Source organism: Amblyomma americanum, chromosome 2 (genome assembly GCF_052857255.1).
Source record: "Amblyomma americanum isolate KBUSLIRL-KWMA chromosome 2, ASM5285725v1, whole genome shotgun sequence".
In the NCBI taxonomy this organism is placed as follows: Eukaryota; Metazoa; Arthropoda; class Arachnida; order Ixodida; family Ixodidae; genus Amblyomma; species Amblyomma americanum.
Genome location: NC_135498.1, coordinates 134,026,525 through 134,052,177, shown reverse-complemented (window position 1 = coordinate 134,052,177; position 25,653 = coordinate 134,026,525). Strand labels below are relative to the sequence as shown.

Sequence of the window (25,653 nt, the reverse complement as noted above, 5' to 3'; positions counted from 1 at the left end):
ACTCTTCGTATAACAATTTTATCACCGCGTCAGCGTGGCTACACGTCAGTGCGCAGGCCCATGCAGCCTTTAGATTTTACCTCTCAGTAAATATACTTATATAATGATAATAATAATATCAATAATCATAACTTGTCTAATTTCGTGAATAATGGGATGATGGGACGGCCATCAGGTAAAAGTCGCTTGAGAAAGTGCGTTTGCAAGATTAACACGAGAATATTAAGGGCTGCTTTTGATGTCGAGAAATTAGAATAGTTTTTCTTACCAGCAAGGTAAACAACCGCACCCATGACCATAACAGGCCACGAGCCATCGCTTTTGTTTGTCTGGAAGGCTTCCTGTATAGCGACAAACAGGAACCCTGAAGAACGCCTCCCGGCCATTGCAAAACAGCTGGACAGCGCGCAGGCACCTGTGTAAGATAAAAACAGCACAAGCATATTTTGGTGCCCTACCACCCCTAACATGACTCGTTATAGAATCAAATCATGGGAACGATCGAAGCTACTTCCAAAACAATTACCAGCCGCACAGGCTGACAACTTGAACTCGAGTACGTGCCAAAACAAGATACTCATATTTCTCGCAACGATATGCAGTCGAAAACACGGTTGCCTTGAAGCGCTTCCTTGTGGACTCTTGCTTGTGAAGCTACACGCGCACAGGCTGCGGCGAGTGCGAGCCGCTGCATATAATACTAAAGTGGGACGCAAGTATCGATGTAAATTCGTAACGCTCTTGATATCAAAGCAATCCGCTCGTTAAACTAAGTTTAATGATCTCCGGTGAGCGTGTCAGTGTCGCGCAATTTAATGCATCGCAGCTGCTCTTCTTCGTGCCCCTCGCGTCCAAAATATGCGCGACATTCGCCAGATTGAGACCCGGTGCATTTCTTCGCTTTTTTTTGCGCAACTTACTGATTTTCGCTGGCATAAAACGAAATTGCGTTCCGTCACTAGCGTCCTCTGCACCCAGTCTTCTGCTTTGACATCCAGGCCACCCTAAATCCGGGTAATGAATCACAGCATCGCATCTTCTACAAACGGCATGCCAGCTGAAGTCACTAAAACGCTTTGCTATTCGTAAATAATATAAAAATAACTTTAAAGCTTAGAAAGCCGTTGTTGTGAACATATATTAAATGTTGATGATTTAAAAGAGCTCGTTCGTCAGTTGCAATTTTTCAACGGCGCAAAAGTGCCGCCGTGGGTGCCATCACATCGCAAACGACGCCTCACGTTTTGAAATATTTCTCTCTTTGAGGCATTGTTTCAGTGCTTGCACGGCGCACAAGTATGAAGAAGAACTCATTCAATAGGAAGGTGAGCAGGAGTGTGTTTTGGAAGCCAACGACAAGAATTACGCTTTCTCAACATTGGCCAGTTTCAACGGGTAAGCCATGAACAAAGGCAGCGCTGCGACACCTTCTCACCTGGAAAGGCACCGAAGACTCCTGTGCGGTTTTACTAAGCCTGATGATTCACATGACCGATGAGTCCCGCTCTTTCTCTACTACTGATCTGTATTCACACGGGCTAGGCAGTCTGCATGCTATGTGCGCCAAAAAAGAAGGCCATATATCCTGCATGACAAGTGTTGTTCTCATAGTCTGTGCGTTTAGTAGTAATGTTCCGTGGTAAATAAAAATGCCACCAGATATCACAACAGTGTTACGCTGTCGCATGCTAGCGCTGCGAAAATCAGTGTGAAATCATGGATTTGCACACCGTAGAAGACGAAGATGAGCGAGAAGTGCCGCGGGACGGAGTGCTCGCGCTAGACCACCTGCGAATAAACAAGGAAACATACAACGGACAATTTTGTCCAGGGCTCAAATCCATCGGATGGCTTTGCTCTACATAGAAGACCACGATGAGCGGGCACTGCCGCGCGACGGAGCGCTCGTACTAGGGTGTAGCTGCGAACAGACAGCGCACTATTTTGCTCAGGATTGGTACTCATGATTAGTGCTCACGCTGTAATATTTGATACACTAAATTTTCCGGATACTGTAATCGCATTTGAAAGCCTGGTGCATATTGCTCGCCTTGTAATTTGTAGCCTTATGTGTGCTCTCCCATTGGAACAGGATTTGAGATAGTCTTATGTCAATGTGAGATCGGTCTAGCGTCTCTCCTGAGCTGTAGGTGTCGATGCTTCTTCTTCTGAGCACTGCAACTGTCGGCGATGCAACTGCACACTTATTTAGGATTTCTAGCTTTTTGCTCTATGACTCGCTTGCGCGGCCCGCTTTCAAATCGTTTGCCGCTGGTGATGGTTTGTGTATTTATTTCCACTTTGTTGCTTATTCTTGGTTGCCTGCCACCAGCTGTGCTGCCGGCGACTCTCCGAGCTCGGAAATCTTCCCAGGCATGGAGCCCTACCCACAGACCTGCCTTTTCCGCACTCACCAATGGTTTCTGGTATTTTTTAGTTTCTCTTGCCCTTGCTTGCATTGCCACTTGACATGTTTTGTGCAGTTTTTATTGTGCTACCAATTTTTGTATGATGCTAAGCTGTGACATGAGATATCAGGCTTCTTGCTAGTGAAGACACGCTTTTTTTCATTCTCTATTCTTATTAATGCAAGGCCGACTGTTCGCAACGGTAACTGAATAGTACCTCAGATGCTGGTGCAAGACACCATGATGAGAATTAATGAAAGCCTGCGCATCCTATAAGGTGTATGCACGAAAGGCGGCGGCGCGCTGCAGTATTTCTTAGCAGACGCCTGCTACAATGGCCGCAGCTGCTACGCCAGCATGCCCCGCCAATGCAAGCATGAACGTGATAACTGCTCGTAAGTTACGCACCACAAGCAGCCTAACCGTTTGCAAAGAGGACGGCTCTGGTTCCTGCCGATTATGCAGGGACGCACTATCCGAATGCGATAGACAACGTTATAAGAAGAAAGAAGAAACAACCGGGATTGACCCTCTTACGCATCTGGCAAGCGACTGCGTCTAGCACATAAGCTTGTGGCCATGCGTGGATTCTCCGGACGTCCACGAATTCCTGGTGCTGAGGGCAAGCTTCAGCACTCCTAAGAAACAGCAGTGGTGGAAGCAGCTTGATGACCACAACTTTGAAACGAGCGGTTGCGTGCACGGGGAACAGGAAACCACTCATCCAACACATGCAAGTATGTTACAAAAGAAATGAATACATGCAAGTCGCTACATAAAAGAGGAAAAAATACCGACAGAGATCTTGCATGTATTGTTTTGTTTTGTAGTATACTTGCATGTGTTGGATCAATAGTTTACAGTTCATCTGTACTGCAGCTCCGCTGTATAAACTTTGCTTTTGCTAGAGAACATTTGACTCCACTTCTCTGGATTGCGACCGGCGAACGCTATGCACAGAACGACCACACCCTTAATAGCCAATTAAAATGGTTTCGGTGCGGGTTGTCAAGTTTAAATATTTCCCTTTTATACTGCTTACGACAAGACCGAACGCGCCAGCACTACACACTGCGCCACGCACTCTAGGTGCAGATGCCTACTGGTGGTGTACGCTTTCAGATGTGCTTAGAACGAGGGGGGGGGGGGGGGGTAGCTGTTCCGGCCCCTCACACGATGCCCTCGACTTGACAAGCTGAACCGGAAGTACACTAACAGTGATTAAGGAGGTGGTCGTTCCATGCATAGCTTTCGCCGGTCGCGATGGAGAAGGGTGGAGGAGTCAAATGTTCACAAACAAAAACGAAGTTTATACAGCGGAGTTGCAATACAGGTGAACTGTAAACCATTGATCAAAAACGTGCAAGTATGCTACAAAGCAAATCAATACATACAAGTGGCTACATAAGAGACAAAAATACACAGAGAGATCTTGCACCAGAAGTACCCTAAAGCGCGAGAGACGTAGATCAAGTAAGCGCAAATTGTTCACTAGGCACTACGACAGTTCGACGACTGAAGGGTCAAGATGAGGCGATCTCTAAGACTGGCGGCCGCTTCCTCACAGGTTCATGGCTTGGCAATCTGTGGTGATCTTCGCCAGTCATGCGGGAGCGCTTCTTTTGAAGTTTACTACATCTCGGGCTGGGGCCGTATTCCGAGTTTGTGTCATAATAAAAAGCGTCATAATCTGCCGCAGCGTCCATACCTGATTTTTCGAAACGCCGGAAGCGGATGTCGGTTCGGTTGCTACTGTGAGCGACGGCAGGATGTCACTGCGTGGCGGCAGCCGCAGCGAAACGTCCAGTGTCGCTATTGCTCTTTCCCGAGAAATGGAACGCTACCAATGCGACAGGAAAAAATTTCCGCCACAAGATTAATTTCACATCAAATTCCCAGTAGACAGGTATTATCAAAACTGCTTTATTTACCAAATGGACTGCAACAAATAAAGCAATAGATAAGGTTCATTTTTTATTTTACCGTAAAGGCTGGAGGTGTACTTACAGCAGATAGTATTGTAGGCAATACGCATGGCTTTGCAGTGACAGAAGGCGGCGGCTACAGCCGTCGATCGTCGATGGTACATAAACGGTAGCCACCGTGTTCGCACAACCCGGCGTTTTACATTTATTTTGAGGGTAAAAGAGAATAGAGAGAAACATTTGTGGTATGCACTCACTCGCTGCACAATTCGCGCTCCGCGTTGTGCCGTACCAAGGCGCCGTGACGGCTTGCCGTCTGCAACATCGCTCAACGTAAGTTGTTGGTGTGATCGGACGGATGCGCAGACGGTAATTTACATTTACCATTCATTTTATGCAGGCACAGCAAGAACCACGTGATGCCGCTGTTAGGTTATTAATTTTTCTGTAGCAAATAAATAAAAGGATGAACCAAAAAAATTCTTTCCCTGTTTCTCTTCACAGACATCGCAGACGAATTTTCATAGGTTCCACTTAATGCGAAGCGCACACATGCCAACACTGATGCCTTAAATCTTGTAAGCCTGTTAACTTGTAAGCTAACCCGTGAGCTCAATGCAAAATCGCACCACCGCGGCTATCGATAACCGTAAGGGACGCTGAAAAACTACCTCTGGCATGTCAAACGCGTTGGTGTAGTAGCGCCCCACTGGCTACTGACCATCCGTGCACAAGAGCGTTTTCACACTGCGAAGCAATACACATGTACACGATCATGATGCAGGGAATTTCAGTAGCTAATATAGTGTTCTAGAACACGAAATGCACGTTTGAGCGCAGTAAACGCAAGTATTTTGAGGGACATTATGGTTGATTTTAAATCATTCAACGTGCGCAGACGAGATAACTACGCTGATAGTGGCGCCATCCGGTTTGAATGAAAACTATTTCTAGAACAACCTGGCCTCCTTAATCATCTCCGCAGGCGCCGCGGATGCCACAACAAACCGGTGCTCGTTAGCCCTTGGATATAACAAATCGTTCAACGCAATGAAAGGCAGGCCAAATTTATCTTCCATGAAATTTGTTATAGGCAAGAGAAGACGAAGCGAAAGACCCGTGCCCAGTTTATAGCCAGCTCACGTGCCAAAAAACGAAGTAAAATCGACGATTTCACTTCGGAGCGAGAGGCTCCACTTACTAGCGTCCCGCCAAGTTTTCTGCCATTGAGCATCCGCTACGTGTTTGACGTCACGACGTCGGTTCCTTCGACCCTTTCCGCCACATGCGAACCACAACATCCGCTTCGGGCGTTTCGACCAATCAGGTTTGGCCGCTGCGGCAAATTATGACGCTTTTTATTATGACACAAACTCGGAATACGGCCCCTGCTCACCGGCCTTAAACATCCTTCATTTATAGGACATGTCTATTCTGTTCGTCACTTTCTGCTGATGCAGGTGCGCATATGCACGCGACGTCAACTGTGAAACCGCACTGTCTTCTTCCATCTATTGTGCGTACTATCATTGGCCAGGTGAAAAGTCTTGCCCTGGAACCTTCACATTTTTCCTGCTGACACATGGCGCCGCAGCTTGCGTGCTAAATGCAGAAGACATAATTTAACGCGAATATTGTTGCGCACGTTCAACCCGTAATCAAAGGTAATTCTCCATCGTTCTCGGTCCTTCTTCATTCTAGACGTGGACGGAATTCTGTGGCGTTCATTAAGCATCGTCTGTCACATGCGCTAATTATAATGCAACAGGCAGAACGCAGTGGCAAAATGGCTCAGCCCTGATGGGCCCTATTGAAAAGGGACATACTCTAGTGCACAGGTGTGTTTCAGTACATGTCACTTGATCTGCCAGCCTATAGTATTAGTAGCAGTAAAAAACATTTATATGCATGAAAATGGCGACTGTGAGAAAAATGTACAACGGTTGGAGTCTTCATCTCAAGACTCAGTGGCCTTGGCTTGGTTTGGTTTGGCTTGGTTTTTTGAGGGAAACGAAATGGCGTAGTATCTGCCTCGTATATCGTTGGACACCTGAACCGCGCCGTAAGGGAAGGAATAAAAGTAGAAGTGAAAGAAGAAAGGAAGAAAGAGGTGCCATAGTGGAGGGCTCCAGAATAATTTCGATCACGTGGGGATCTTTAACGTGCACTGACATCGCACAGCACACGGGCGCCTTAGCGCTTGGCTTCTATCGATACGCGGCTGCCGCGGTCGGGTTCGAATTAACCCGGGTACTCCGGATCAGCAGCCGGATCAGTAGTGGCCTTGGCCGATGCTTCTGCTTGTGCAACGATCTCACGTTGCTTCGTGAGGTCCGGGCAGAGAAGAGTGGTCTCCCATTGTATTGTGATATCCGAGGGTTTCGGACCCTTACACTCCTACGTTACGTGGTATGTGTCGATGTTTCGTCGCACCACGGGCACTCGCCTATGCAGCGGTCAGGGAAAACGATGTGTTAGTGTAGGTGGAGGCCTGGCATGCCCTTAACTACGTAAGGAGTCCCCGAAACCAGCGCTTGGAATTATGGAGACGAAATATCTAAGGGCAAACGCCTCGTCAGAATGCCTCTGCAAAGCGGCGTCATGAGTCTCAGAGGAATTCCTCTGTGTGCAGATGCGGTAGTAGACGTCAGCCTCTATTAAGGAACTCCTATCTGCGCGATCACAAATATGTTTTCGAGCACGAAATGCAACAGCTAGAAAGAGGCGCATTGTAAGCTCTGCAACGTGGCAAAAAATTTCGAGCAGCGAAAACTCGTTTTGAGCGGCACTTCAGTAAATGTGACAAGAAAAGGTGCACTGCGAGAAATGCTGCTTCAAAGCATTCAACCACTTACCAGCCACAAGCCAGCTGTGAACGCTGTCTGGACCGTGCTGGCGCACTCCGGTGCCCCATTTCCAGAGACTCCGCTGCCCCTTCTTGGGCACCCTGCCTTCCATTCCAGTGCGGAACTAGGGGTTCCTGCGAAAAAGATCGAACAAGTCCACGCTCTCACGCGCCATAGCGCGGTAATGCTTAAAGATCTTAGAGGTTTTGTACTGACATGCAGCAAAGGGACTTTACACACACACATTCATTCATTCATTCATTCATTCATTCATTCATTCATTCATTCATTCATTCATTCATTCATTCATTCATTCATTCAATAAATGAATGAATCAATCAATCACTCTTGGGAAATACAAATGCAGACATTCTTACAGATTTTATTCACCAGGAAGTCCAAAGCAACGGCTTTGAGGGATCTCAGCCCGAATCGGCGGCAGCGGCAGCACGAAAGACCACCGCTTGAACGCTGCTCTGCTTTCTTGCAGTTTCGCCTCCATCGCGGCCCACACTGAAGCTGACGAAAAAACACGACTGCGCAGGTGCGGCTGAACTACCCGGATCTGCGAACTGCCTGCAACCACCAGCAACGCGACAGGCGACCACCTTTCAAGATAAATTACGGACTGCTCGGATCGCCCAGCACTCTGCGGCAGCGGCAGCATGAAAGACCACTGCTTGAACGCTGCTCTGCTTTTTCGCAGGTTGGTGTCGTCCCTTGCGATTGCTTTTATGAGTATGTGCTGCTTCCTGCCACTGCCGCCGCACTAGTATTCTGCTATCGGTTTTTTTTTTGTTTCGCTTGAAACTGCTGTCTGTAGCGCCCGATGTCGACAGACTTTTGTTTCTCATGAAATAACAAATTTATGCCCGATGAAATTTGCCACATGTATTGTATGTAACAAAGTGTACCATCTCAGAACCTCGGCTCGGCTGACCATAAAGCAGTACAAAAGTAAATCTGAGTCAGCGAAGCAGAAATGTGCAAGTCCCACATGCAAAAAGGAGACAATCAATGTAAAAAGCTGGCTGTTCACGAGATAGCTGACATTAAATCCCTACTTGTTACTCTAAATGAAAAATTAGACGAGCTCATGCCGCTTAAGGAAACTGTAGCTAGCATTGAAACAGATGCCTTCCTTTAAACGGTCGATCACTTTGCAACAAGGGACAGAAATGGATTGTCTAATCTCTAGTATTTCTTTTTTGTTCGACGCTTTCATGGTAACTTAAACTTGTTTTAAAGACGATCAGAATAACTTTCGGTTTTCATGTTGTCAGTCCTGCTTAAATCGTAAATATCGTCGTGATGGTGGAGTCATGTTATTGATGAAGCTTAGTGTAATCTGTGAACTGCTTCCTTCTTTTTGTGTGCTACGAGAAAATTTTGAAATATTATCAGTTCGTGTAAATAAGCATGTGTTTTCTGTTTGTTACCGGCCCCCAGATGGAAATGTGTCAAACTTTTTTCTTATTTTACAGGCCATTTCTCGATTTTGTTTCTGCAAACAGTTACTCTGTCACGTCGGCCGGCGACATTAATATAGATACGTTAGCAAACACTAACGAACAAAAAACATGGCAATGCTTATTTCATCAAACGGTTGCGGTAATGCAATGACATTACCTACCGTATTACGAAAGACGATATAACACTGCTAGACCTGTTTGTGACCAATCTTGATAATACAGACATTACAGCGGGAGCTATATCATGTGGTCTTAGCGATCATCTTCCGATATTTGTTATGGTAAGGAAGCAGAATTTAGAACGATACAAAAGCCGACCACCAATTTTTTCAATCTATTAGTATGTAAAATTTAGACAGCTTCCAGACTGATCTACTGAAGTCAGATTTTACCTCGGTAATGGAGATAAAAAATGCCGATTAAGGATACCAAAAGTTTATGAACCAGTTCCTTCAGGTTTACAAGCGACATTTTCCAATAAAAACTTTTAAGATACTAAAAAAATCCGCAAGCCTTGTATAACTCCAGAACTACGCCGAAAAATCAACGCTAAAGATATGCTTTACTATCATTTCACAAAAGGAAAAGATCCTGATACCTTAAAGCAACTTAAGCAGTTCCGAAAAAAATAAAACAAGCAGGTTAAACTAAGCAGGTCTAGATACAATTATTCTGAATTCCAGAGTTGCCTAAAGAAAAGTGACCTCGTATGAAAAAGTTGAACAGTTTTTATACGCACGAAACTTTAATCTGGAATCGAGAAGTTTTGAATAAATGACTGTGAAGTGTCTGGCTGCGCCCTTGCAGATTGCTTTATTGAGTATTTACTTCATTGTTCTGATCATAGGATACTTGATGATTTTTACAATTTTATGCCCGTTAGAAATAATTCATCTGCTTTTCTAAGCCCTGTAACAGAGGACCAAGTTACAGCAGTTTTTTCTTCTTTAAATAATAGTTCAAGTTGCGACGCTGAAGGAGTTCAGACACGTCCGGTGAAATATGTGTTGAATCTCTTATGTCCATATTTAACCAATATTTTTAATCTTTGAGCCGCCGTGGTTGCTGAGTGGTTATTGCGCTCGGCTGCTGGCCCGAAAGACGCGGGTTCGATCCCGGCCGCGGCGGTCGAATTTCGATGGAGGCGAAATTCTAGAGGCCCGTGTACGGTGTGATGTAAGTGCACGTTAAAGAACCCCAGGTGGTCGAAATTTCGGAGCCCTTCACTACGGCGTCTCTCATAGCCTGAGTCGCTTTGGGACGTTAAACCCCCATAAACCAAACCAAACCAATCATTTCCTAACGAGTGCATGTTTTCCAAAACGAATGCAAACCGCTAAAGTATCTATGCTCTTCAAAAAGAGTGATCCTAATGATGTGAGTAATTTCCGACCCGTATCTGTCTTACCCTCATTTTTAAAAGGCTTGGAGGAGCTTATCTATTATCAGCTTTGCTCGTTCTTTGATATACACAAACTTCTTTCAGAGACTCAACTTGAATTTCGTGAGAACAAATCGACAAAATTAGCTTTGCTGGAACAGAAAGAATTTATTTTGTCCAAATTTGAAAAAAAAGAACATAGTACTAGGCATTAATGTCGACTTTTCTAAACCATTCGATTGTATTCATCACTCCACTTTGCTGAAGAAACTGGAAATTTATGGAATCCTAGGACATTTTCTTGAACTTATCAAATCATGTCTCAGTTTTTCGACAGCAGTTCGTTCAACCTACCATACTGATTTAACATCGATAGATTACGGTGTTCCTCAGGGCATAATTCTTGGTTCGTTTCTTTTGAACATCTACATCAATGATCTTACTAACCGCTCTGCTGAGCGTAAATACGTTTTGTATGCCGACGACGGTAGTATAACTTTATCTGCTTCAGATTGCCATATCTTACACAATCGCGCGAATTCTCTCCTTACCAAGATTAAAACGTGGTCAATCGTGAACCATTTAAACATAAATGTTAATAAGACAAAACTTGTGATATTTGGACCTAAATCCAGGCAGTTAAATGCTCATGTAAGCTTAATTTATGGTGGTGCATCAATAGAAATCACAAATTATATTAAAATTCTGGGAGTTACATTTTCTAAGAGCATGCTATGGAAGAGTAACATTGATGCTGTTTTAACTAAGCTCGAGCAGTTGGCATTATTTCTCATTACAGATCATATCTCCCGCGTCAAGTTTATAATTCCCTGTTTTACTCTCATCATAATTACTGTTTCCTGTCTGGGGCACAACCACGTATACAAATTTGCAAAAGATCTTTATACTTCAAAAAAAGCTTATCAGAATACTTTTAATTCACCATGCAACAGTCACACGCAAGGCCTTTTCCCCAAAGCAAACATAATACCAGTATTCAATCTTTACAATTATAAGCTACCACTTGCATTCCAGCGAGAACTAAAATATCATCTTGAATCTCTGCAAGAGTTGTCATAACTGGAAAAGAGCACTGTGTGTTACCGTACCCGTCATAAAGTAGAGTGGATTGTACGAACTACTAGAACCAACTATGCAATGGAAACATTTTCCTTCACACTTTCAACACTAACAAACAGCTATAAAAAATCTAGGTCTGACCTGCTTAAAATATCCAAACATGAATTACGACCGCTTCACTGCATTCATTCTTAAAATCTGCACCTGTATTCCTATAATGTCTATATTTAATCCTGAGTTTATTGTACTGCTTTGTACCCTCTGTATTTATTGTATTCGTTGTTGTCCTATTTTCGTTGTTTCTAGTTCTTTTTTTTATCCCCTTATTTTTGGCTCTGCGAGATTGCGAAGAGACGTTATGTATATTTGTGAGTGCCTGCTTTGCCATTGTTGCCCTGTGGAGGGGGGCTGTGGGCCTTTGTCAAGCTGCCGTTTACGAGTAGCTTTTACCTACAACCTGCTCCATCATCCCCTTGGGAAAAAAGAATATTATCATTATATTTTTTTTATACTTTAAAGTTTAATAAGGTGCTATATATATATATATATATATATATATATATATATATATATATATATATATATATATATATATATATATATATATTGCTACGGTTGTGCTTGTGCTTGGAACGCTCGTGCTTGGTGCGCTCGCGCTTGGAACGCGAAGAGGACGAAGTGCGTTTCTGCGGCTGGGCTTCGCGTGCCCGGTTGTTCGGCTGCGTGGCTGTAAGCTGTTTCCCTGTAAATATATTTTTCCCTTTTGTTGTGCACATCTTCACGTAACATTATTGGTGGAGGTGCGGGGTACAGCCACAGCAAGAACGGAACTCCGCAGCGGTCGTCAGCTCGCCGGCTCTTCAACCATGACCAGCGAAGGGGCCGCTCCGTCGGCGTCCGCCAACCCGGCGTTCATCGTTGCCCATCCGAGAGATCCTGGGACCTTCAACGGAACGGACGGCGTCGACGTGGAGGACTGGCTCGCAATGTACGAGCGCGTGAGCACACACAACAGGTGGGACCCGACCCTAAAGTTGGCCAACGTCATCTTCTACCTGACGGGCACTGCCAGGGTATGGTTCGAGACCCACGAGGATGAACTCACCAGCTGGGATCTCTGCAAGCGCAAGCTTTGTGACCTGTTTGGTAAGCCATTCGGGCGTCAGCTCGCTGCGAAGAAGGAGCTCGCATGCCGTGCACAAACGTCCACAGAGTCCTATGTATCATACATTCAGGACATATTAGCTCTCTGCATGAAAGTCGACGCCACTATGTCAGAGTGCGACAAAGTAGGTCACGTGCTCAAAGGCATCGCAGATGACGCCTTTAACCTTCTTGTATACAAGGACTGCGGAACGGTTGACGCAATCATCAAGGAATGCTGCCGGTTCGAACAAGCGAAGAGCCGCCGAATTTCTCCGCAGTTCACGCGGTTGCCGAATACGACTGCGACGTCGTCCTGTGTAGACTCGACTCCACCGAGCCGTCTGCCGACATCTGAGAGCCTGACACGACTTGTGCGCCAAGAAGTAGAGGCAATGTTCCCCGTTGCGTTTCATCCACCCGCAACAGACAGTACTCCAGCAGTATCCCTTATACAGGCTGTCGTTCGCAAAGAATTTGCCAATCTTGGGATTCAACCTGTTTGCTCAGTTAGTGCCCCATATGCTCGCCGCATGTCCCCGGAGCTCGGTTCTGAACGTGCATACTACCCTCGACGCAGCCGCAATCCAGATGAATGGAGAACACCTGATGACAGGCCCATCTGCTTTAACTGCTCCCGAGTTGGCCACATATCTCGACACTGCCGAAGCCGTCCGTCCTCGACCTACAGCCGCTACCCGCCGGGTTCTGCATATTCCCGCCGCTCTCCCTCGCCCTCGGAAACGACCTCTTCTGGCCACCACGCTCAGACCCCGCTTACCAACCGTTCGTCGTCACCTCAGCGCCGTCGATCTCCATCGCCCCGACCTCGCCGCCCTTCGTCGCCGGCCCCATATGCCCGCTCCCGGTCGGAAAACTGATGGCTGCAGCGTCTGGGGGTGATGCTGCTCTGACGACCCGACCAGAAAACCCTCCTTTAACTCTTCATGCTCATCGGAACATTCTTAACGTCGACGTGGACGGGGTCCCTGTTACCGCTCTGATCGACACTGGAGCGCACGTCTCAGTCATGAATGCTCGTCTTCGCCGTCGCCTAAGGAAAGTGCTCACTCCTGCCCCCTCAACTGTGGTCCGTGTTGCAGATGGCGGTATATCTATTGTCGTCGGAATGTGTACTGCTCGTGTTTCAATAGCCGGCCGCCATACTTCTGTGCTCTTCACTGTCCTCGAACACTGCCCTCATGACATCATTCTCGGCCTTGACTTTCTCACCGACCATTCCGCCCTTATAGATTGCGCCACAAGCATCGTTCAACTCGCTCTACCTGTTCCTTCAGAGCCACCGGATCCAATTGTTCAGCGACTGTGCACCGCCGACTTTGTCCGCCTGGACCCCGATGCCGCCACTTATGTCCGTTTCTCCTCTGTCCCGCCAGTTCCCGATGGTGACTACATCATTACTCCGGTTCCTGATGTGCCCTTTACACGCAGTGTTGCCCTTGCGCATACAGTTGTCACCATGTCGGCAAATCAAGCGTCCCTTCCGGTTCTCAACTTTGCCTCTTACGTTCAGCCGCTCCCACAAGGTATGTCGCTCGCCACGCTGTGCCCTGCTGCCGAATGCGTCGTATCGGCGGTGAGAAGCGTCCCACCCTCGTCGAACTGCCGCGACTCTGACGTCCCACCACCTGATGAATATGCAAAAATGATTGCTGCTGACCTCTTACCAGGGCAAGCTCACGACCTTCGGTATCTTCTGTCGTCTTTTCGCGACATCTTTGACTTCGATGACCGCCCTTTGGCTCGAACATCTGTGGTCACGCATCGCATCAACACCGGTGACGCAGTTCCTATTCACAGACGACCCTACAGAGTGTCCAGTACAGAACGCACCATCATACAGCAAGAGGTGGACAAGATGCTCAGTAAAGACATCATAGAGCCCTCGTCGAGCCCTTGGGCCTCACCAGTTGTGCTGGTTAAAAAGAAGGACGGCAGCTGGCGCTTTTGTGTTGATTACCGGCACCTAAACAACATAACAAAAAAAGACGTCTATCCACTCCCAAGAATAGACGATGCTTTGGACTGCCTTCACGGAGGCAAATTTTTCTCTTTAATTGACCTTCGGTCCGGGTATTGGCAAATCTCTGTTGATGACAATGACCGCGAAAAGACGGCATTCGTCACACCGGACGGCTTATATCAGTTTAAAGTTATGCCATTCGGTCTCTGTAATGCGCCAGCTACCTTCGAAAGAATGATGGACTCCTTGCTTCGCGGCTTTAAATGGTCCACATGTCTATGTTACCTCGACGATGTTGTGGTTTTTTCGCCCACGTTTACCACGCACCTCGAAAGACTGGCGAGCATTCTTTCTGTCTTCCGTAGAGCCGGGCTACAGCTCAATTCGTCGAAATGTCAATTCGGTCGCCGCCAACTCACCATTCTCGGACATCTAGTCGACGCTTCTGGTGTCCGCCCGGATCCTGTTAAAGTTAAAGCCGTCAAGGACTTCCCTATTCCCCAGTCGTCTACGGATGTGCGCAGCTTCGTCGGCCTCTGCTCGTACTTCCGCCGTTTCATCAAAAATTTTGCCGGCACCGCTCGCCCCCTGACCGACCTTCTAAAGAAAGACACCCTTTTTACCTGGGGCCCTGCCCAAGAGGAGGCCTTTTCTTCGCTAGTCGACTTACTCACCTCCCCACCTATTCTGGCCCATTTTGATCCGTCGGCTCCGACTGAAGTTCGCACAGACGCCTGCGGTTATGGGATTGGCGCCGTGCTAGCCCAACGTCACCAAGGGCAAGAACGCGTTATTGCATATGCCAGCCGCCTCCTTTCTACAGCTGAGCGAAATTACTCAATTACAGAGCGCGAGTGTCTAGCTCTTGTTTGGGCTGTAGCTAAGTTCCGACCGTACCTGTTTGGCCGTCCATTCTCCGTAGTGACCGATCACCACGCCCTTTGTTGGCTGTCTTCACTGAAAGACCCCACAGGCCGGCTCGGACGTTGGACGTTGCGCCTCCAAGAGTATTCTTACACTGTTCATTACAAGTCACGGCGTCTCCATCAAGACGCCGACTGCCTGCCTCGGCACCCTGTAGAGCCGCCTGATCCTGAAGACAACGACCTCGGCCCGTGCCTCTTCGCTATCTCCGATCTGGTTAACATCGCGGACGAGCAGCGACAAGACTCTTCCTTGCGTATTCTCATCGATCGCCTCAACTGTGCCAGCCGAGATCCTTCATTGCAACTGTTCGTCATTCAGGATGGCGTCCTATACCGCCGCAACCTTCGTCCTGACGGACCTCCGCTCCTGCTAGTCGTTCCCCACCGTCTCCGTTCATCTGTCCTAGCGGAACTACACGACCTACCGACCGCAGGCCACCTCGGCGTCTCCCGCACATACGATCGGGTCCGACGCCGCTTCTTTTGGCCTGGTCTCTACCGCTCTGTTCGGCGTTACGTTGCCTCCTGCGACCTCTGTCAACGCAGGAAGAGACCATCAACGTTGCCTGCTGGCCTTCTACAGCCTATTGACGTACCTCTCGAACCATTCTACCGTGTTGGACTCGACCTTCTCGGACCTTTTCCGACGTCTTGCTCCGGCAACCGTTGGATTGCTGTCGCGACCGACTATGCGACCCGGTACGCTATCACGCGTGCGTTACCAACAAGTTGCGCAACCGATGTCGCCGACTTCCTATTGCAGAACGTAATCCTTCACCACGGCGCTCCACACCAATTGCTGACGGACCGCGGCCGCTACTTTTTGTCCCGAGTAGTTGACGATATCCTCCGGTCCTGTGGCACGCAGCATAAGCTCACTACAGCTTACCATCCCCAGACGAACGGGCTTACCGAGCGCTTCAACAGGACTCTGACCGATATGCTATCCATGTATGTCTCGCCCGACCACCGCGATTGGGACGTTGCCTTGCCTTATGTAACATTTGCTTATAATTCGTCGCGGCATGATACCACCGGCTATTCTCCTTTCTACCTTCTGTTTGGTCGGCATCCTGCGCTGCCATTGGATACATTACTACCGAGTTCTACTGCCTCGACCTCAGAGTATGCACGTGACGCCATCTCCCGAGCAACTATGGCCCGTGAAATCGCCCGAGACCGGCTCACCGCATCTCAGACCTACCAGAAGTCAGTTTACGACCGCCGGCATCGCCCAGTACACTATCCGCCGGGCTCACTCGTCCTCCTTTGGTCTCCTTCTCGCCGTGTAGGTCTCTCTGAGAAACTTCTACGTCAGTACAGTGGCCCTTATCGAGTTCTCCGTCAGGTGACCGACGTGACCTACGAGATTACACCTCTTCATGCTCCGACGTCGTCCACTAGCCCTTTGACTGACGTCGTTCATGTAGTCCGTCTCAAACCGTACCACACGCCTGCTACATCATCCACTTAGCACCGGGACGGTGCTTTTGCCGCCGGGAGTTATGCTACGGTTGTGCTTGTGCTTGGAACGCTCGTGCTTGGTGCGCTCGCGCTTGGAACGCGAAGAGGTCGAAGTGCGTTTCTGCGGCTGGGCTTCGCGTGCCGGGTTGTTCGGCTGCGTGGCTGTAAGCTGTTTCCCTGTAAATATATTTTTCCCTTTTGGTGTGCACATCTTCACGTTACATTATATATATGTGTGCGTGCGTGCGTGTGCGCGTGCGTGCGTGCGTGCGTGTGCGTGCGTGTGTGTGTGTGTGTGTGTGTGTGTGTGTGTGTGTGTGTGTGTGTGTGTGTGTGTGTGTGTGTGTGTGTGTGTGTGTGTGTGTGTGTGTGTGTGTGTGTGTGTGTGTGTGTGTGTGTGTGTGTGTGTGTGTGTGTGTGTGTGCAGCACTAGTGTGTGCCCTCTTATAGGGGAGCGAAGAGTGCAGTAATGGGAACAAGTTTGCGCCGTCACTTCTACCAGGTGTTTCAGGGAAGCCCGCCAATAATTTTTAAATAATGTTGTTAATTGAGTTGAGTTGAGTTGAGGTGTTGAATGCTACAGGTGGGCTTAGCCTTGCTTTCTCTGCCGGCAACTGCAGCGTTATACTTCCGGTGATAGAGGACATCAGGGAAAGTTGATTCTTGCTTGATAGTAGAGCAATTAACCAAGTTTTTATAGTAATCTCTTGAACTTACCTTCAGGTGAATGGTTGATCTTCGTTACTCGTAGCGGACCATTAGTAATAGCTGTTTATGTTTTTTTATAATTTCAGGAGTGCTGTTACACTGGGCGCTTTTTCTCTGCAGATTTGGGCCATCTCCCGCCAAAATATGCCCGCTATCGAAAAGCGCCCCTTTAGCGAGAACTAGAACAACAAGTTCACTCTCCGAAGTGCAGTGGAATGCAAGAACTGTGATATCCGCAATTGTTCTGAATGTCACGAGAGAACAAATCATGAGATTTGAGCAGGTGAACCAAGCGTGTGGAGACGTCGGGCAACTATCCGTAAGTGTCCTGATATTTTGCAAAAACTGCCCAGCAGTTGAGGTTGAGGTTGAGATTGAGGTATTGAATGCTACAGGTGGGGTTAGCCTTGCTTTATCTGCCGGCAATTGCTCCATCGCAGCGTCCCTTCAATATTAACAATGCCACATCTACCCCGCTAAGCGCACAGTCCCTTATAATAGCACACATTCTCTCCCGCAGTCACCATCTATGCACACAATCAATCCACACAGTTCACATCCCAGTCCACTCCAGAAGTCACCATCTATGCACATATTCAGTCACAGTAGAACATAGGCCATTGTAGTGCCACACTCCATATACACATTCACTCACAGTATAAAGTAGTCCACTCCGGAAGACACCATCTACGCACACATTCAATCACAGTAGGCCATAGTCCGTTCCTGCTGTCACCATTTAAAACAAGATCCGTGTTCTGCAGAAATGTTAAAAGAATGCGTGCAGCCTCCCTTCTGCATGTCTGGTTTCCACTCGGGTAGAAAATGTCCTGCGCTGTGCTGTGACGGGTTCCTGTCTTCTTGAAGGAAGCGAACATCACATGCCTTTCCGCGTTGTACTCTGGGCAGTACATAATATAATGTTTGATATCCCCGCACACACCAAATTAAGAGCAGAGCGGAGACGATGCTATGCCGGTCTTATGCATCCATGCAGGAGTACGAGCAGAGGCCGTGCGAATTCGATGTAGAAGGGTCGCCTGAGATCTTCTCAGTATTTGGTCACACATGGCTTGTGGGACGCACTCCACGGGGTACTGAAGTGATCGAGCACCGTTTTCCTGCAGAGACGTTTCCCATCCTGAGGTACTTTTTTTGATGGAATCCTTGAGAGAGCTCTATGGGAGAGTCTGTCTGCCACCTCATTACCGTTGACTCCTATGTGAGAGGGCACCCACTGGAAAAGTAGAGTAAAGCCTCTGCTGTGCAGATTCTGCACCAAGCGCAGAGAGCTTAAAGACAAGGCGTCAGTAGGGAATCCGCACTCTAACCTCTGAAGGGCAGATTTTGAATCAAAATGAGAACAGGTTGAGCCGGACATGACCCTAACTTCCGTAAAGCCGCCTCAATAGCAACACTTTCAGCCGTTGTGGAGGATACGACAGCAGTACAGCGTACGGACCACTTACAGTCAAAAGAAGGAATGTAAAAAGCCGCTGCGCTAGCTTGTTTGACCTTGTCCACAGAGCCATCCGTGAAAATTTGAAGATGGCAGGCGTACTCTGTTTCCAAGTATTCCAGTAGAAGCGAACGCGTTGCTGCCCAAGGAGAGCTGCGCTTTGTGCTCACATGGGGAATTGTGACCTTACAGTCGAGGGTGGGAAAAGACCAGGGGGGTTTCAACCGTGTCCTTTGCCTTCAGACATTAATGCCTAAAGAACTAAGAGTATTGTGTGCCAAGTAAGCCTTCGACTCCCATCTCTTGCAGAGCCGCTGGAGAAGGGATCGCTCGGCTACCGTCTCTCCTAAGCGGTCAAGATGCATTAATAGTCTCTGAGAAGCGATAAGGATAAGAGGTTTCGATAGGGACTCATGAATTACTGCCTCATTCGCAGCCGCCTGGAGAACTCCAATGGCTCTTCTTAGGCCCTTTCTGTGGACAACTTCGAGACGCTCAAGTTGTGATGCCGAGGTGAAATTAAAGGTAATTGATACATTATCCGGCTGACCACCAGCTCTTCATGATGTTTGACCATTGAAGAAGGATGGTTTCCCCGTTGCTCACGTGCAATTCTACGGATCACATTGAGAAGATAAGATATAGATGAAACAATCGCGTCTACAGCTTTTCGCCACTGTAGAGGGAGTCAATAATGACGCCCAGGAAACGCGCGTGGTCGAATTGACGAATGAAAGAGTGACCGAGGTCTATCTTCAACCGCGGAAACAGAATAAAGCCGGATTTTTCCACTGACAGAGACAACCCCACACCTTGAAGGTAAGCTTGTGCCCAATGTATAGCGTGTCGAGCTATAAGGGCTAATCGCTTGTGCTGGTAGCCAGTAATCCAAATACAGATGTCGTCAGCATAAAGTGACATACGCACTTGCCTGCAACTTTTTTCAACGAATCGGGTAGGCCAGCCATTACGGCGTTAAAGAGCGTGGGGGAAAGAACACTTCCTTGAGGCACACCTCGTGATAGAACCCTTTCGGTGCTTAACGTACTCCCTAACCGTACAAGAACCACGCGATCACTTATAAACTTGTAAATGAATCTTAACATTAGGCCCTGTATGCCCATGCCTTGCAAACTGTTTAGAATTGAGCTCTGAAGCACGCGGTCGTAAGCTTTCGCAACATCAAGAAAAATGGCTAAGGTGGAAAGGCCGAAAGCTCTCTTGTGTTCAATGTGACTGATCAAGTCTAAGAAGCTATCTTGGGCACTAAGACCTCGGCGGAATCCTGTCATACATGATGGCAGTGCCTTGCTGTCCTCAAGCCACCATGATAAGCGTTCATTTACCAGCTTCTCCATCAACTTAGCTACACAGGAGGTCAATGACACAGGGCGATACGAGGCAAGGTCTTTCATGTCTTTGCCAGGCTTCAGTACTGGAACTACATGTGCCAGCTTCCATGTCGGAGGAACACCGCCAGTCTCCCAAACTCGATTGATGAAGTTGAGGAGCTCTTTCTGAGTTGCAAGGACAGATTATTCAGCATTTGATTGGTGATGCCGTCGGGACCTGGTGAACACCGGCGCCGCAGGACACTGAGCGCAGTCTGAAGCTCACGAAGCGTGAACGAGACGTCCATGATAGACCTGGAGGAAGCAGGTGGTGTATATATATATCTATTCCAGAATCAGCGCGTACGAGTGCGTCTGCAAATTCCTCTCCAAAGCACGCAATAGGTTTTTCCTTGAGTATTGCAAGAGCTTCAAAAGGCTTCGAAGGGCGAGATTCTCCAGCAAGGCTGCCAATAACTCGCCATATTCTCGTTATCGATGAGAACACAGTCATACTAGCACAAAATGAGGCCCATTGCGACCTGTACAGCTTGTTCGTGTGCCCTCTAATAGCAGAATTCAGCCTATTGAAGGTCGTCTTCAGTTGCCTGTCGTCCTTCTTCCGCACGAGTTGGCGCTCCGCCCTTCTCGCTGCGCAACGGTTCCCGAGTTTTAAAACCGGGGCCGGAAAATGATCAGGTAACTTGACCGCCGTAGTTGCTGCTAGCTTACTAGAAAGCATTTTGTCAACATCACCAGAAACACGTTCTAGGTGCTTTCTGTACTTGTCCTAGTTGACCACGTTGCTAATTTTAGGACCATGCATACGAAAGTCGGCAGCAAACACAAAAATGAATAGTGATCACTTCCCATGCGGTCAGGCGCTGTTGACCAACTCACGCGGACGTCAGGTGAATGCAGTGTCAGGTCTATAGCTGTAGCTGAGGCTGGAGGCCGGAAAAAAGTGGGGCTTCCGTCATTGGCAACACACAGGTCCAAACTGTCAATAACCTCTACAAGTGTGCGTCCACGGGAATCCGTGTTCCTGTCATCCCAAACGGCATGAGGGGCATTGAAATCACCGCAGATGATTCTAGGTGCTGGGCAGCGGTCGCAGAGCTGCTGTAGAAACAAATCTAATGTTACCTTCTTCTGCGGAGACACGTACACGGATGCAATAGACTCTCATGGTGGAGTCTGAAAGACCGCTATTATCAAAGTAAAGCGTTTTTAGCGCTTCTACAAAAGCAAGAAACTGAAGGTAAATAATTGAATGCTCTCGAACGCGGTCGTGTCCTGCTCTCCTGTAGAGCTCAGAAGGTCCGAGCACAACGGGATATTCTCGAGAAGAGAGGCGCAGTTTTGCAAGGGCTTCTGCAATGGGTACTCTATCTCCGAGCGTCTGTGCTCGCTTCTGGAAGTTTCTTGCGTTGCGATAAATGAGCGTGTAGCGCTGTATTCATTGATTCTCAGACAGGCTTTGCGAGGTGAAAGAAGACGAGCCGCGGCTTTTTGGGAAGTCATTTTGGCGTTGGTAGCTGAGTTTAAAATAATCTTAGCTGTGGAGGTTGTAAGATTTCAGTCAGCTTTCGTAGCTGAGTTCTTCGGTGTTAAATATGTGTCTGTTACTTTCGAGCACACGTCCTGCCTGTGTCACCGTTTTAGCGTGTGTATCAAGTTGAATATCAGCTGTTATTTGTCTGGCGTTTTTCTACCGCCCTCAAGTGACTGTGTGATACTAGTTGTCCGCCAAATCAGCTCAGCTCTGGGACAGCAGAGAAGAACCTGCCGCTAAAAACCTAGAAGAGCGTGCACAGGAGCAAAAGATGGTTTTTACGCCGTGTATGCGTAAAAACGGCGTAAAAACCGCGGTCGGCGTTCGTTCTCACGGTTGGTTCGGTGTGGCTGCGGCATTGTCTGGGTCCAGTAGCCGGCGTCGAGATCGCGTTCGACGTGCTGCGGCTGGCGTCGAAGGCGGCGTCGCTGGCTGCGTCGTACAAGCTCCCGGTCAAAGCGCCTGTGGAGGTGTTGCCGGTGATGTTGGCGTTGGGGGCACCACCCGGATAGATGGCAACAGCGCTGGAGACACCCCTGCCCGTAGCATGTGGTAGCGTCCTCCCTCCGTTGACTCCCCGGAACGGGCTCAGGAACGGCAGGAAGTCCACGATGCGAAGCCTTAGAACGTGAGCTCATGGGAGCAGTCGACGGCGTCGCTCTCTTCCAGCCGAAGCGTCCCTGACCCGCCGGAGCCTCCGCTTCTCTGTTATCTCTCCCCCCCCCCCCCCCATGCCTCGCTCTCCCTCGTCTTTTGTAGCCTTGGCGATAGTCCACGTAAGCCTTGTCGTCGGCCTCTTCTTTTTCTCTTCTACACCAATTATCTCCAGCCACCTTACCGAACTCTTCTTCATCTTCTTTATTCTTCGGTTAATCCTCGTCAGCCTTATCGCTATCCTCTTTGTTTTCTTCAAAACTACTTCCTTCATACTTTTATTTCAGACTCCATATTATATGTGACACACACGCCTCACAATATCTTTTAATACCAGCGCTCCATGGTCATGGTATTCCACGCTCTTAAATGCCGCAGCTCACCAGTAAGTCGTGCTGTGATTGAAGACAAAACAGAATCGCTTTTGAAGTCATGAGCCTAACGGAAATCACCAGCCGAGTGAGAGCATAACGTTCGTGGCTAAGGGGTCCTTGAAGCGTTCGAAAACGAAGCGCGACGTAAAGAAAAAGCAAGGTGACAGATAACGAACGGCATCTCGAATTTTTTCTGTGGTTTTTAGATTTTTTTATAAATCATTGAGCGGGGCATGATTTCACGCCATTTGGAAGCGTTCGAAAAAGAGCAAACCCTAAGAATTATTTTTTTCAACCAAAAACATTTTACGCTTACGCTACGCAAGGTGCGTTATTTCCATTAATTTTAAAATAAATTCGAGGTGGAAAGAGCGCAATTTCGAAGACTTTTGGCTTGCAATGACCGTATGCCAGTTAGCTCACTGAGTTAATTAGGAGGGGCAAGGAATGATGACATTATCATTATCACCTTGCCTAAGTATGTCCACTGTGGTACAAATGACTCTCCCGTTCACCTGTAACTAGGCCTGCGCTGTGCCAGATGAGCATTGTGATGTAGTTGGGCTGTTTCTAGCCCCGCCTATGTTAAGGGTGAAGATGTCAATAAGCCGAAGCCCTGGAAGTCAAAGCGACAAAGAATCTTGTCTCTGGAAGTGCATGAGAAAGTTTTGCGAAATGCCAGATGAGTGATGTGTAAAGCATTTGTATGCAACGTAGTTGCACATATTTTGAACAGACTGCACTTCGTAAAGAAATACTGCAAAAGCATTGGCAAGGGAGGCAACACGGAACCGCTACAGAGAATAAGGCAAACCGTTGCAGAAGACCCAAATCCAAATCGCAGCCGGGGCTCAAGGCACTGCTTGCCCGCACAACACAAAGAAACCGAGTAAACTTGGAAAACCTACATATCCAATGAAAAAAAAAACATCTTTGCTCGTGGAATACATCGATTTCGATGACGGAGTATATTAAATAAATCACTTTTACGGAACCTCTATCGAGCGATATCGACGAAGCGCTTGCTCTGCAATGGAAGACTAAGGCTCATGATAATACTGACGACCCTGTCAAGGCTTCGCACAAATATCACCTTGTAAGTGGGTTATAGGTCCACCGTTTTATCACAATTATGCTCTCTAAATTCGACGTTAAAATATTACTCTATTCGAAGCCAGGTGTAAGATGTCGTCGCGTCTACAAACGCAGAAAGTGAATTGAGAAATAAAGCCGAATATGCTGCTGAGGTTGCATGTAGCGGAAAACAGTGGTAAATAATATAGCTGGTCAAAGCGTTCACAACTAGTATCTGCTGTGGTGCGCTTCTAGAACTTTTGTGGCTGCTAGTCGCCTTAAATTAAAAGGGGCGGCTCAAAAATTACCTTCTGATCTCCAGAGCCTAACATATTCATACATAATCATCAGAGACTGCTGCGTCGCACACTCAACTGCCTCTATACCTCTCCTTCATGCAAAGATGCACTGCACAAACACAAAAACATCTATACCCATTCGCCCTTGGATTGTATTTTGCTGGCATACGGCGCGGTGCAGCCTTTGTAGAGCTCTTGTTTAATATATAAAGTGCTCAGATCAAGCACGGCAGTGATTATGAGACTGAAACAAAAAACACGCACCTGTAATCTTATTGACGTGTCACTCCATGCAGTATGTTTATAATAAAATCATTACATATAGGGATATATCTAGGCCTACATTACCACAACCTCACTACCATCAGAAACTAATCACATATACGAGCACCAGAAAGCTCGCCTGTAACCATGCAAAGCTATGACCGGTTTCACACGAGGAAAAACAAAACTAACCTGGAACAGAGCAGCCTTCAGCGATGCTTTCTCGCGGAAAATGCCTTCCTCGACTGCCCGGCGGTCCGCTCACTGCGACATTTTCTTCAAGGACATCGGATTCGGAGAGTGCGCAGGAGGCTGGTCGCCAGCGGGCTGTTAAGGTAAGCCGTAAATTCGCAAGAACCCTGGTCAATGCCCGCAGATTTCTAGGTTTGAGATAAGACGGCCGTCTCCAGCGATAAGAGCCGCCAGCGATGTGCAGGGTTAAGGTCGTCTACGATTATGTCGAGTCGACATGTCACAGCGGTGTAAATGTACGTGCTCTTCACTGCGCTAGCTATCACCTCTTTTATGTCTTCTTGTGAGCCAGCGCAGCGTGTCTTTTTTTGTCGCGGACGTGCCCTCCTCGCGTTTTTCGTTCATAAACATGTATGCACAGGATGGACCAAATTGCGATGGTGGTTAGCAGATTTTCAATGACGTGAACCTGCCTCCATCACTGTCACTTCTCCTAATAAGCCCACAAACACCAACTCGCGATATCGTCGGGGCTCAAGAGAAAAAGAAGCTGGGCGAGATGGGAGCCGTTCGTGATGTTTTGTGGGAGCAAACATAACGGGGAGGAAGAGAGAATATACAAGACACGCACCGTTCTCACAACTGGTTTCTAGGAAAGTGAACAGGTGCTTAACTATGATACAAGAACTACGAAAAGAGCGCAAGTTGTCTACTCAAAGGAAAAAACAAAACAAATTTAAATATCCTAAAATATTGCACTTTTTTCTCTACCAGTGAGGGCGATGGCATGCCAAAGCAATTATGTCACAAGGTGATGTGGAATGCTTCCATCACCGCTCTGGTGTTCTGATGCGAATGACGAAAAGCACGCATTTTTTTCGAAGTAGGCCGGAAGTTCCTGCATTTGCGGTAGTGTTCATGGGCTTAGGAAAAGGTATCGTGTTTGTATTCTTTCAGAGAATAGTTCAAACATGGCATAGCCTGGCCAATGTACCCCACTCTGCATAGGAAGGGAATCTTGAAAACGACAACCGACTCACAACTCGCAAACTTTACTTTGTGTTTTGATTGAAAGAATCGGAATCATCGGTCTACATTTGCCTCCTTTTTTTAT

At 47.6% G+C, this 25,653-nt stretch overlaps 1 protein-coding gene across 2 annotated transcripts in view; it reads right to left on the bottom strand.

Moving 5' to 3' along the window:
* LOC144119106 (monocarboxylate transporter 2-like) overlaps positions 1-24,658 on the bottom strand; it is a 47,687-nt gene extending 23,029 nt beyond the window's left edge. For both annotated transcript variants that reach the window (XM_077651820.1, XM_077651821.1), the window contains exons 1-3: positions 24,540-24,658; positions 7,189-7,313; positions 269-415 (exon numbers count right to left, since the gene is read on the bottom strand). In XM_077651820.1, the coding sequence (XP_077507946.1) occupies positions 269-415; positions 7,189-7,291 (250 nt within the window). In that variant the 5' untranslated portion in view covers positions 7,292-7,313; positions 24,540-24,658. The remainder of the gene's footprint in view (positions 1-268; positions 416-7,188; positions 7,314-24,539) is intronic.
* Positions 24,659-25,653: the final 995 nt, after the last annotated feature.